Raw genomic sequence first — 12,644 nt, 5'->3', positions numbered from 1 at the left:
TAACCCGCGGCAGCAGAGACATCCCTGGTTTGGGTTGGCAGTTTTGAGCAGGGATGTGTTCGGTACTCTCTCTCCCATGCGCCCAACGATGGGTATCTGTTCGTTTTACCCATTTTACCTCTTTCCTCCTCCCCTTTTTCTGGTTGAACTTCAGAGACCTCCTTAGTCATCAGCCAGAGAAAGGACGTATTCGTTGACAGATCGTGCTACCTGCTCGTGGGAGGTACCCGTTTCTGGCTCATTACTGTTCACTACCTGTGCTGTCATAGCACTTGGAGCTGAGAGAATGTAACGGGGGTAAATACATTAGATCAGGGATGGAAGCAAATTATCACCTGGCCCCCTTTAATAATTTCAATTATTAAATTCAATAATTCAATTTCTAACTTCAGTAGATTTACTGAAACAAAGGGAAAACCTTTACAAATTCACAGGAGCCTGGTGATCATAGCACCAGACCGAGATTTTCCAAGTGATTAATTATTCTGCTGTTCTCTCGCACCAACCAGTTATGCACAATTGACTTGTGGTTAATTAATCCCTTATAGCATCTCTGAAAGGGCTGGGCACAGCAGCAGTGGGGCTGAAGGGGCCTGGGGAGGCAGGACTGGCAGAGCACCCCCCCTCCGCTCAGCGCGCAGCTCCTGCTCCTCTGCCCTCCGGCCCAAAGAGGCAAAAAAGAGACAAAAAAGGGGGTTTTATGTAAACACAGCCATGAGAGCTCTCCATAAAACCTGTTGCTCTAAAGCATTTTGATTTCAGTCAACAGCCAAACCTCACATTGTTTTACAGGCAGGTTATTTGATTATTTTACTGGAAAAAAGCTGAAGGCAAAACCTGCTTTGTGGTTCAGAAACTCCTGTTGGGCCCCCCCTGGAGCAGATCAGTCCTGCCCCGGGAAATACCAGCAGGGAATTCTAATTGAGCAGATTTTGGTAGAGTTTGTGCCTGAAAACACTGGAAAGGGGGAAAGCAGAAGGTGTAAGGCCACAAGAGGTGAAAGGCTGCTGCTGAGCAGGAAAGAAGAAATAAAGAGAAAATAAAGATTCCCAGGAGTCAGAGTTACATTCTGAGAAAACATTGCATGTTTAAAGACACATCCCCATCCAGCAGTTAAGGATACTTTTAAATACGCATATGTAAGCCCGGGTGAAATGTAAGCAGAAGTTTTACTATCAACATTCGCTGAGTCAGATGGTTCAGTATCAAAAAAAAAAAAAAAAGAGGAAGAAAAAGCCACTTGTGAAAGACACAGATCTAACTGAACACAGGAAAGAGAGCATTAGCCCCTTCTCCTGCACAAAAATCCTTCTGTTAAAACATTGGTTATGCAGAAAACAGATTTTTCAGGGGAAAGCATCTGCCAAGCAGCACGTTTGTTCTGGTACATCCAGAAAGGTGATCAAGGCGGTGTTGCACCCGCTGCTGGTTACTGCCTGCCCCCCGCCTGCGAGCAGTTACTCCGCGTAGAGGTTTGTATTTTGCTGATGTGCGTGTTAATGTAAAATACAGGAGCCACAGATGGCGATGCTTTATGCTTAGTGACATGCAAGAGGGGGCAAAACTATTCCTTGCATAAGTTTAGAGAAAGAAGAAACAAGTATATTTTGAATGGCAAGGTTATATGTACCCAAGCCCTCGAGGAGTTTTCATTTAGCTCAGCTGGGAAAGCTGAGGTGCTCCAGCTGATGAGCTCTGCAAACAGCCTGAAACCCCTCGGCACAACCCCAGCCCCTGACAATGCTTTGCATCAGCAAGTTTGCAGCAAATCACCTGGATAAAGGCTGCACATCAGCTTTTTCCTCCAGTTTTCAGGTTTAATCTCGATTTCCACAAGATTTTTCATTTTATTCCTATGTCCTTTCCACATGCCTGTATCTTTCTGGATATTGTAAACAAATACTTTAATGTGGCTCCAGGTGCAGAGGATTTGAAGGCAATTGGGTGATAAAAGGGCAGTCTTTTCCCATGAGTGTGTTGATGAATTATGGTCCATAAAGTCATCCTCAAAGCTTTCCCTAGGGAAGGGAAGGGAAGAGAAGGGGTTGTGGTGTTTTTTTCTGTGTTAAAAATGAGTGAGAAGGAAGCGGGGAAAGGTCTGTTTGTGAGCAGCGGTAACCGGCTGGGCTCTGATATGTCACAGAGCAGGGGATTTTCCACTATTTCCACAGTGTGTTGGAGGAAGCCAGAAGGAGACTGCTATGTCCCAAAATCAGATGGTCCTTACTAGGAAAATGTATCGTTAACCCAGATACAGAGATGACCCTCTGCAGCACCTGTGGTTTGGGGTTATTTCTGAGTGCCAGGGGTGTGAACGGAGGCACCTCCAGTGGCACTGCTGTAGTAAGAGACCTTTTCTGCTGTGCTTTCCTGAAACCAAGGGTCTAACTAGCATTTGTCTGTAGATATTAGCGAAGCAGATGGTTTCCCTGAGCTGGTGGGGAGGAAGGAAGGGGTGGGAGCTGGATGTGTCTTGTTTGCCCACGAGCGACGGGCTCTGCTGTGAAGCCTGGCAGGTCGAGGGTTTCGCAGAGGCCGCTGTAACAGGTCATGTTTTTAGTGTTCGTGCACTTTTAATCCCTGTTTGTTACTCTCAGTGCTTTGCAAATCCATATTACAGTGTGGCTCCTCCAGCTCTGCTGCAGATGAAGATATTCTTAAATTTCTAATTTTTGCTGCCGGCACTCTGCACATGCGAGGTGGGGGCTTCTCACGGCACACAGGTAATGCTGCTTTTGCACCACTGAGCCCGTTCTGCAGCCCTGGTACTCTCACCTCCTGCCCTGACATTGCTCACGGCTCTAAAAAAGCCTTTGCATGACAGTGTGTACATGGCACAGGAGCCCCCAGACCAAAGCCAAGGTTCCCCAGCTGCCGGGACCTCAGAAAAGGATGCTCAGGTATTTCTGCAGTGGTTGCATCAATTCCTGAGCGTGCACACAACTCTGGAAGCAAAAGAAGCCTCTAAAGAAAACACCTATACCGCTATGGTTTTGTTTTTAGAAATAACTACAGAGCTGTGAGGGGAAGGCAGGATGTTTCTGTGTCAACACTGAAAAAGCACCAGGGAAGGGACCTTCTGCCTCCTGGGTGGCCACGGTGGTTGGTGGGGCTGGGGATGAGTTCATCTGCTGCGCTTGTAGGTTCCATCTCTGAAAGACTCCTCAGGTGAGTGCTGGTGGCTGTGGCCAGCTGCAGGAGGCTGAGGTCTGCCCCTAAATCCCAGCTGTGCTCCCCAAAGCTGACACACAGCGGAGCCATGCAAGGAGGGACAGGCTTTGTGAAGTGTGTGAGGGCTTCTGCAACACAGCCAGGTCCATCAGTCCAAAAGAGGCCAGAGGTGCTGGATGCTGCGGGGTGCCGTGCTCAGGACGGGGATGTCGCAAGGCTTCTGCAAAGCAAATGCAAATTTTGTGATGTACCTCATGAGGTCAGGGGGCTCTGACAAGTCCAGCGATGCTTCAGTTCAGGGAGGAAGGGACCCCTGCAAAGCTTCTACCAGCCCCCTTCATCCTTCAGCATTCCTCGGGATGGATTTGTTGGCAAACTGAAGCCCTTATAGTCACAACGCCTTATGCTTGTGCAGCTAAGGAGATCTCCAGGAAAAAACCAACCTCAGATCAAGGCAAGCTGCTGATCCCATCGCAGACCTGAGTCAGCCTGGCTGGTGAATGGGATGACGAGTCTGGTGGGAGAGGGGCAGCAGGGCTGGGGCTGGGTGCAGGGACACGGGGCTGGGCGAGCTGCTGAGGGATGTCTTGTAGTGTGAACCAGGGCGAGACCTGCGAGTGAGCTGTGAGCCCGTCAGCTGGAGAGCGAGAGCAGGATCAGGCCCTTCACATCCCTGCGAGTGCTGTGTGTGGGTGCGGGGGTGCCGGTGGCTGGGCCGACCTGCCAGAGGCTGGCGGTAGGAAAGTGCCTGCGTGCACTGGGGTCTGTGCTCTGTCTCCTTGCTGCCTGGGCTGGGGAACAGGACCCACTTTGGCTTTGGTGGACCAGGACCACTCCCTGGGCTCATGAAACCCCCCTGGGTCAGCTCCTCTTAACATAAAGCTCAATTACTGAACACCGATGTTTTATATTTACTTTAAAAGCAATGACTTGTAGAAACATACATATTCAGATGGTGTTTCCCAGCTTTTATCTTATTAAGAAAATGAGTGCTAACATCCGAAGGCATCATTCCTGTTGCTTTTCCTTCTGTACATCTCAGCTGTGTGTTGATGGGGCTGGGGTTGGTTTAGATTTTGGGGGTGGAAAAGGAGGCAGCTGGAGGTGCTGTAGCATCCACCCAGAGCCAGGCTAACCCCGGGCTCAGGCAGAGCTGATGCAGGGGAGGGGGCAGAGCGGGAGGGGGCTGGGCTAGAGGGTGTCTGGCGAAGGAGAGCAGCCTTGGGGAAAGAGGTAAAAACACAGAGTAAAATGCAGTCCTCTCAAATTCTCCTTTGTTCCCAAATCCTGACAGACGTTTTCTGCCCTCTAGAAACTGCTGCTCTTTCCCTGGCCATCACTATCCTCTGCAGCTCCTTCATCAACCTCTTGAAATGTCACTGCCCCCCTTCCTGTTCACCCACCTGCTTTGACACCAACCCTCCAGCCTCCCCGCTGGAGACTTCTGATGTACCTTCATCCCTCCAGTACCTCCCTGAGCCCTCCCCTGGGCTGGCTGCACCCTGCCACCCTGGCCCTTGTGTGTCCTGACAGCAGGTAGCATCCTTCTGAGCTGAAGAGGGATTGCAGAGGCACTGACGTGTGGCCAGGCTTCCCCAGGACCATCTCAATTAGTTCAAAGTCAATTGGCCGGAGCTGCTGACCACCGACCTCCTGCCTGAGACACGTCCTCATGAAAATTTTGAGGTCAGCACAGATGCAGTTTCTCATGAGTGTGTCCTCACTGCACCTCCAAGGCAAAACATGAGCTCTTTGCAGGGGTACTGCACCCTCTGCTCCATCCTGATGCTCGTCGGTAAGTCTGGGATGGGGCAGGCAGAAAGTGACTTGGGGGATGTAGAAGCTGGGACTGGGGCAATGCTTTCTGTTCACTGCTTCTGCTGGTGTAGTAGTCAATGCTGGTAATCTCTGGGCAGCCCACAAAGCGTGATAACAGCAGGGTTATCAGTTCTGAGCTGCCAGTGTTCATCACTGCATCTGCAATTCAGAAGATCTCTTCTGCTTTCATCTATGTGATGATAACATACGTGAAAAGGCTTTCCCTGGTTTTAGATGTGAGTTGGAAATCACAAATGGAACCCTGAGAGAGCATTCATAACAGCTGGCCCAACCCCTGGTGCTGTCCATTTCCCGAAGGAAAGAAAAATTCTCTCAGGCTGATGGACCAGTGTTTCCCAGCCCACACAGCTCCCTGCAAGCGCTGCGCAGGCAGAGCCCCTCGCTGCCAGCTTTCACAGCTGCAGCCAGACAGTTTGGGGATAACTTCTGCTTTGTTCCCACAGCCAAGCTCCTGGGAGGCATCAGACGCGGTGTCCCACTCAGTCGCAGGGACGGAGCAGGCAGAGCCGGCTGCAGCACGGGGCAGCTCCGCAGCTGCGCTGATGCCGCTTCCCGAAGCTTTTGGGTGCTGCTCGAGGGAAGAGGTGAACGTGCAGGAGCGGCTACATGTGGTACCCCAGGGAAACGTCGCAGCTCGGGACAGCGCCCTTGCAGCAATGCCTGCGCAGCTTAAATGTGCTGAACAATTTCTGAGGCTTGTTTTCTGTGCGCCACCTGCTCTGGTTGTCCCCTTGCTGGTGCAGGAGCCCCGGGAGCCGGTCAAGGCAGCAGCCGTCCTACCGCGAAGTGAATGTGCTTTGCACTGCAGCACCTCCCACTCGCTCTGCCTGAGCAAACGTGCCCCCAGCATGCCTGCTCAGCAGGCAGAGACCCGTGGTTTCCCCAGTATAAAATGGTCTTCCAGTGGCCCTGTGTGACTGAGGTTTCTTTCCTCTGTGGGAGGTGGCATGTGCTTCGCCCTGTGCCCAGCCCCAAGTGGCAGCAGCTGCCACCCCAACCTGCCCGTGGGCATGCGGTGGAGGTGCCTGTCCCCTGCCCCCCCCTCCCTCCCCGACCACCCCATCCCTGCAGGGCAGAGGGCTCAGGGCTGGGGTCTCAAGCAAGCGCTTCCACCCTGGCACGTTCCTGGTTTGCCAGCGATGGTGCGGACACCTCCGCAGCAGCACTTTGTGTCTCCCCCTGCCCTGGATCAGCTCTCCATCCCAGCGAGGGGAAGGTGCCCTGTTTGTCACCAACCAGATAGCCCTTGCCCCAGCGCAGCGCTGCTCCCTGCACTCAAATACCCCTCTCCCCATTCAGCACCCCTCTCCAGTGGAATAAGCACCCCTCCCTCCAACAGCCTGCTCCCCACAACAGCCAAGGCTGTGTCTGCAGTATCGCTTTGGGCTCTTCCAGCTGCCGAGCCAGAGGGGAGATAATTTTCCAAAGGTTCTGGCAATCCCAAAAAGGGCAAAGCACCTCAGCGTGGGGCTGCCAGGAACCGGGGGCTGCTTTTGCAGGATATTTTCTGGTTGTCCCCTGAGGGTGAGAAAGTGGACACCTCTCAGCATTGTCCATGGTCACGTTCCTGCTGTGACCAGGCGAGATGAGGTGACCCCATGACATCTTACGGTGCTGTTGCAGCCAAGAGGGCTGTAGAGCTTCGTAGCCCCGTCCCCGCTGCAGCCGTGCTCCCCCAGCGCTGGCCCACATCCCACCGTGGTGGTCACAAAGCCGTGGTCAGCTCTGAGAATAAGCAACCAAGATTAAGTTGAACTAGACCAACGGGGCTCTGCTGCTGCTCCAGCTGCCTCTCAGGCAGGACGGCTGCGTGAGAGAGAGCCCCAACCCACCACCTTGCAACCACCCTTGCTGACGAGGTGCTGGCCATCATGAACCTGGGGAGCAGGAGCTGGCATGGGGGACTGGGTGTTCCCTGGGGCAGAGCTGTCCCCTTGCTCCCATGTTTGCAGCTCCCCCTTGTCCTTGCCATGCTCCGTGGTCGCGGCAGCAGCTCTCTGCCATGAGCAGTGCCTGCTTTGGGCTCCCCCAGCCCCCCAGGAGCAGCACCTCCCTCTGCAGCACTGGGCTCCCCCTCATCTCTGCCTGCTGGGATCTGCGCTGAGCCTGCCCGCGGCTCTGCTCCTCTGGCTGGGGCTTTGCAAGCCCTTTCTCCTGGGTGAGGGCCAGCAGCCAGCTGGCTGTCCCCCAGGACCCCTACTCTTCCCCGGGTCCCACCGCCAGCAGTTGCAGCAGCCTGTGGGCTGCGATCGCCGAGCACAGGAAGAAAGCCTGGGCTTGCGCTGGGGACTGAGGAAGAGTCACCGACTTCCTCCTCTGTCAAGGCGACAGCTCGGAGATGCTCGCTGGCTGCCTCGGTGCCGACTCTGACCACTCTGACCCCGCACTGGCAGCGTGGTGACCGGCTGCCCAGAGCTCCCGCTTCCCCTGCTGTGGCGGGGCTGGCCCCAGCACCCAGAGGAGATGTCCTCCGGCTGGTGCCGTTGGAGCCTCGGCTCCCTCCTGCTGCTCCTCGGTGAGTCTGGGCCGCGCTGGGGTCCCAGGGCACAGGGTGTGCTGCCGGGAGCAGCTCACAGAGGGGTCCGTGGAGGGTGATGCTGGTGTGGCTCCTTGGCTGGGTGGTGGCAACAGCACGCTGGTGGCACCCAGGACTCCCGTCCCTGTGACAGCTGGCAATGGGGACCTGCTCTGGCGTCAGTCCCAGGCAAGGTCATGGTGGCAGGGGCTGCTCCATCCGCTGGTAGATGAGGAGCGGGAGGGGGCTGTGCCTTTGCCTCCCCTTCTCCTATCAGGGTGCAAGGACCAAGAGCTGCTTCACGTGGAGGTGGCCAGAGAGGCAAACCCAGCTGTGGAACGGTGCAGTGTGCGCAAGGGCCAAGGCACAAATAACACCGGGGGTGTTGGATGACTGGGGCCCATCTCACAGCTCCCTGCGGGGCTGCTGCTCTGGCTCACGGGCAGGCGCAGACGACACAGCTCCCTGCAAGCGCTGCGCAGGCAGAGCCCCTCTCTGCCGGAGCTCGGGTCCCCTGTGAAGCCCCCCAAAAACAGGGATGCAGCAGCTGCGTGTTGCTGAGAAGCAGCTTCTGTGCATGGGGCTGCAGCGCAGGGGGAGGTGGGGCGAGGTGTGCTGCAAATGCCTGCGTGGGGCCGTGTTTAAAGAGGGGAAGGGGCAGTGGGTCCAGCCTGTGCTCTCTCACCACTCATCTGCCTCTTGCCCTTCTCTGCAGGGAGAAACCTGGGTATCCATGTCAAAATCCATCAGGATTCGGTCAATGGCACCGTGGGTGAGTCTGTGCTGCTGCCCATCTCCTACAGGTTTGATGGTGCCCCTTGCTTCCCAGTGTGGATTCTCTGGGCACTCAATGACAGCCAGGGCCCGTTCACCACCTGCACGGTGTACAACTGCTCCCTGGGTGCCAGAGGCACTCCCAGCTCCTGCTTTGCAACTTGTTTCACCTACGCCACGTACCAGAGCCGCACGAAGGTCTTTCCGGAGAATGGGTCCCTGCTGCTGCAGAACCTGCAGCTCAGCGATAGCAGAGGCTACACTGTCACGTTCAGACCACCACCCCAAACCTTGACCATCACCCTGACGGTACATGAGCAGCCTTCCAGCCCACCGCCTCCAGGTAAGCATGACTGTGCTCAGCATAGGCGCGTCCCACACTGCCCCCGCCACACGTGCGGACGGAGTGGGTGCTGGAGTATTTGTCCCTCCTCTTGAAGGGATGAGCTTCTGCCGTGAAGGGAGAAATTCCAGGGATGTCTTATACAGTGCTGTAGGTCTTTTCTTCCTATGATAGAGAACCCATCCTGTCCCACAGTGCCAGCTCCACCACAGTGTAAGGGCTTCCTCTGCCGCTGGTTGTCTCTGATGAGAAATGCTCTTCTGCCAATCTTGTGGTTACCCAACGCAAATGGCTGCAGATGAGAGGTGGGTGGGTTTGGGTCCTGTGCTGGAATAAATCCAGTATTCACTGGGGAGAGCGGGGTGCTCGGGGATAAATCTTTGGCTAAGAAAAATATACCAAGCGATTGCTGTTTATGACCATGCAAGATGCGTATAACATGGGGCAGCCAGCTGCGCTGCCACATAGTCCTGATGATGTGCCCCACACCCATCTGTCTCACTGTGTGTGTCTCTTGCTGTTGTCTCTTGCTGTTCCCTGGTTGGTTTATCACTCACCACAGTGTACAAAGGGGTTTTGAAGACCGAACTTTGCACTCAGTAAATTCGCAATTCCCTCCTTGGGTTTTGCTTCCCCTGCTGGGTCTCCGCCATCTCTCAAGGCACAAGGCACAGCATGCCTCCTGCGTACCAGTGACTCTTCCTCAGCTCTGCTGCCACCCTGCAAACAAAGCACATGAAATAACCTCTGTGGCAGTATCTGCCGTGGGTCAGAACAAATCCATGTATGAACATCTGTGCCTTCTGTGGTAGGACTAGCGAGCTCCTTCCCTGGCCCCTCCAGCAGTGCCATGAGGCATGCACATGGCTCGTGCTCTCTGCAGGACAGAAATGTCTCTGAGAATATTTTCTGGGCTGACACTCAAGTTCCAGCCTCTGGCTGGCCTGGGGTGAAGCTGTCGGCTGTCTTCCCGGTACTGTGGCCAGGGAACCCTCCTGCACAGCCCCTGCACTTCCACGTGGCTTTGGGGCTGGGGGAAGATGCCGATCACAAAACCCAGGGACCAGTTATGAGGCTGAGCCCTGCCTGGCTCCATGCTGAGCACCCGCAGTACCCAGGTGCAGCACTTCCAAGGGCTGCCGGTGTCAGTCACAGCACCCCCCTGGCGCAGGGCACGCAGCCCATGGGGTGCACACCACGCAGGCAGACGTGCAGCAGTCGGTGCAGGAAAGGAAACTCAGTGATGCCTGAGCTGTAGGTGTGGGTTGGCTTTTTGCAATGCGGTATTTCCTCTCACCTGCTTGCCTATCTCCAGCTCCTCGTGCTGCTTTCTGATCCCAAGAGTGCTGAAATCAGCAGGAGCGCTCTGGAAAACGTGGTGAAGCTACTGCAGTTAGAAAACACTGTTGCTTAAGAAATACACCACCTATTTTATTTCAAACAGATGAGAGCAGCCAAGGCCGTTACTATGCAATTTGGATTTGTTCTTCAATCTTCCCCCTGCTATTCCTGCTGTTCTACTGCACAAGGCGCCGAGGTGAGTGGATCTGCTCTGGCTTTTTATCCTTCCAGGCTGCACCCTCCAGCTTGCACAGGCATATTCCCGGGTGTTACAGGTAGTGAAGGGCTCCAGAGTTGCCTGGGTTCTGCTCTTCACACCAAAATTATTCCTTCTGTAAGAGCATCTCTCAAATGTGCCACCTCCTTCCAGTCATAAGAGTCACTGAATATATTTCAAGTTCATAATGCAGCTTAGCAGAGCTAAGGGGGTGTTGCAATGGTTTTCTGGAGAACTCATACCTTTTGGCACTGAGACCAGAATCAAGATACTGTAACATCTCTCATCTGTAAAAGAGGTACAATTTCAAGGACTTTGAAACACACCCTCTAAGTGTGGCCATGACTGTTCTGTTGTAGCTACTTTAGAACTCCACCTGGGGAGGGTATCTTGGGATGTTTTCACTTTAAAGCAAGCTGACAAGGTGCGCATCCCCACAGCTTCCACTAGTGATGTCTTCCAAATCTGCATCCCTGAGGATGCCTTCGGCAGGAAACAAATTCATTTCTTTTCAAGGGAGAGAATGTAGTTAACAGAAATCTCCACCTTAAAAGCAAAATCCACGCCACCTCGCCAGTGAAAGGGCCAGTAGGGTGATCCTGGTTCTCCAGTGCTGGGAGAGAGGAAGGTGCAGACCATCAATGTCTCTGCCAGATAATAAAACTCTTTTTTCCTAGGTGCAGCTCGGCAGCAGAAGAGGAAAGTCATTAAACAACAGCAGGTACAGGGGAAAATCGGAAAGCTTTTGCACACAGGCAGCTGGGTAACTGCTAACTGCTGGCTTGAATAAGACATACTGAGCTGCAAGAATTGGGTGCTGGGTATAAAATCAGGAAGTTAATTCATTACTGTAAGGGAAGGCTGCAAAGCGCCTGCCCTTTCCCCAACCGCACTGCGGCTGCACGCTTCCCCTCCACCTCCCCCCCAGGCAGACCCCGAGGCACCGCCAGCCTTCCCTCCCTGGCCCAGGAGCCCTGGGACAGCCTTGCCCAGCAGCAGCAAGGAAAATGCCAAATGGATACATGCAGAGAAACGTGCAGATAGTCATCCCTTCCCTGCTTCCTAGCCAACCAAACTTACCTTAAAGCGCTTCTCCAGAGATCAGCGTGGATGATCTCGGGACTTGTCTCACACAGAGTTTTACCCATGAAAAATAAAGCAGAGAAAGAAGTAAAAAAAAATAAGGAGACATGAGAGCCAGATGGCTCAAGTCATTGCTCTGCCCACCACGTAGTGCTGGAGAAGCTGATGCCTTGGGGGTGGCAGATGTCCCAGAAGTACTACAGTACCCCAGAAAGCATGTCATGCAGGTACTTCCAGCCAACAGTTTTTCTACACAAAGAGGCCAAAGAGGGTTTTGTGCTTTTTTTTTTTTTTTTTTTTTTTTTTTTTTTCCCAGTGAAAATAGCCCAGGTTGAGGGCAGGTTCCCCACCCCTGTGCTCTCTGGCCTAGAAATGCAACAAAACTTCAGCAGAGGTTTTCATCTCCCTTTCCAGTGTCCATCAAGCTCCCCCATCGGCTCCCCAGGTTGTGTCTGTTTTAGCTGAGAGGTCCTTGGGCAAAGTAGATGTCACCCTCCGGTGTACCCGATGGGCTGAGCCACTTTTGCATCCATGGGGTAGGGTTGCTGGGACCAATGTTCCTCCCTGCTATCACAAGTGAGGGCCACCTGGGCTTTACATAGCTCCCGCCTCTGCCGGCTCCTGGTGGTGCAGACCAGCTCTGGACCCTTCCTGATGCCCACGCAGCCTCTGGAGAAGGCTCTCATCTTTGGTATTTCCTTTGTATTTCTCTAGGTCTCCAGCATGGAGGAGGCCCACGTGGAAAGCGCTGCAGTGGGGAACGTGGCAACCATTTATGCCACAGTTGCAGACAGGTTTGAACAGTCACAGCCAAGACCAACACCAGAGGTCATGTATGCATCTATAACTGCTCCTGGTCCCCCAGGGCTGGACCCTGGCCCCTACCATCTCCTGGTTTGACTGTGGGAGCTGCAGGACCATCGCAGAAGGTAGTTGTGCCTCAAAGCAAAGAGGATGTTTTTGTCACTGATGCTGCCTGTGCTGATGCTCCCCCTCCAGCAGCTCTGCATGCTAAGCCTAGGCTGTAAAGAGCTGGGAGCAACAGAGTACAGAAATGCATTAGTTTGCCTTGAACTGCAGCCTCTCTTGAATTTGAGGAGGTGAGCTGGTTTTAACTCCTGCTTGAGGCTTCCTTAGAGTACAGAGCCATCCAACATAAGAAATGCCTAAGGCAAAGGCAAATCAAGAGTTTGTCTGTGGGAAGTCCATAGACTCACCTTGATTTACGGGGTAATGGAGAACATCAAATAGATTTTAGTTGTGTGTCCCAAGTTTACTATCATATTGTTCCTTGTCATATTAAAAGAATGTATGAAGATACTTTACTCTGAAAAGTTGTCCTTATTTTTGTAAGTATGGCA

The 12,644-nt window shown here is 53.7% G+C and overlaps 1 protein-coding gene across 1 annotated transcript; it reads left to right on the top strand.

Annotated features, from left to right (window-relative positions):
- The first annotated feature begins 7,327 nt into the window (after positions 1-7,327).
- LOC106631352 (uncharacterized) lies at positions 7,328-12,603 on the top strand. The gene is made up of 5 exons (XM_027809255.2): positions 7,328-7,525; positions 8,241-8,642; positions 10,087-10,179; positions 10,878-10,921; positions 11,998-12,603. Exons 1-5 carry the CDS (start codon positions 7,474-7,476, stop codon positions 12,181-12,183), a joined length of 777 nt encoding a protein of 258 aa, XP_027665056.1. The 5' UTR covers positions 7,328-7,473; the 3' UTR covers positions 12,184-12,603.
- The last annotated feature ends 41 nt before the right edge of the window (positions 12,604-12,644 follow it).

Source organism: Falco cherrug, chromosome 15, assembly GCF_023634085.1.
Source record: "Falco cherrug isolate bFalChe1 chromosome 15, bFalChe1.pri, whole genome shotgun sequence".
Taxonomy (NCBI): domain Eukaryota; kingdom Metazoa; phylum Chordata; class Aves; order Falconiformes; family Falconidae; genus Falco; species Falco cherrug.
The sequence above is the reverse complement of the archived record's forward strand: the minus strand, read 5'-3'. Positions and strand labels throughout refer to the sequence as shown.

Excerpts from the sequence above, each read along its gene's own strand:
- LOC106631352 (XM_027809255.2), top strand. The coding sequence starts at position 7,474 with ATGTCCTCCGGCTGGTGCCGTTGGAGCCTCGGCTCCCTCCTGCTGCTC. Across the intron at positions 10,180-10,877 it reads CTACTGCACAAGGCGCCGAG|GTGCAGCTCGGCAGCAGAAG; the intron begins GTGAGTGGATCT and ends CTTTTTTCCTAG. Across the intron at positions 10,922-11,997 it reads AAGTCATTAAACAACAGCAG|GTCTCCAGCATGGAGGAGGC; the intron begins GTACAGGGGAAA and ends GTATTTCTCTAG.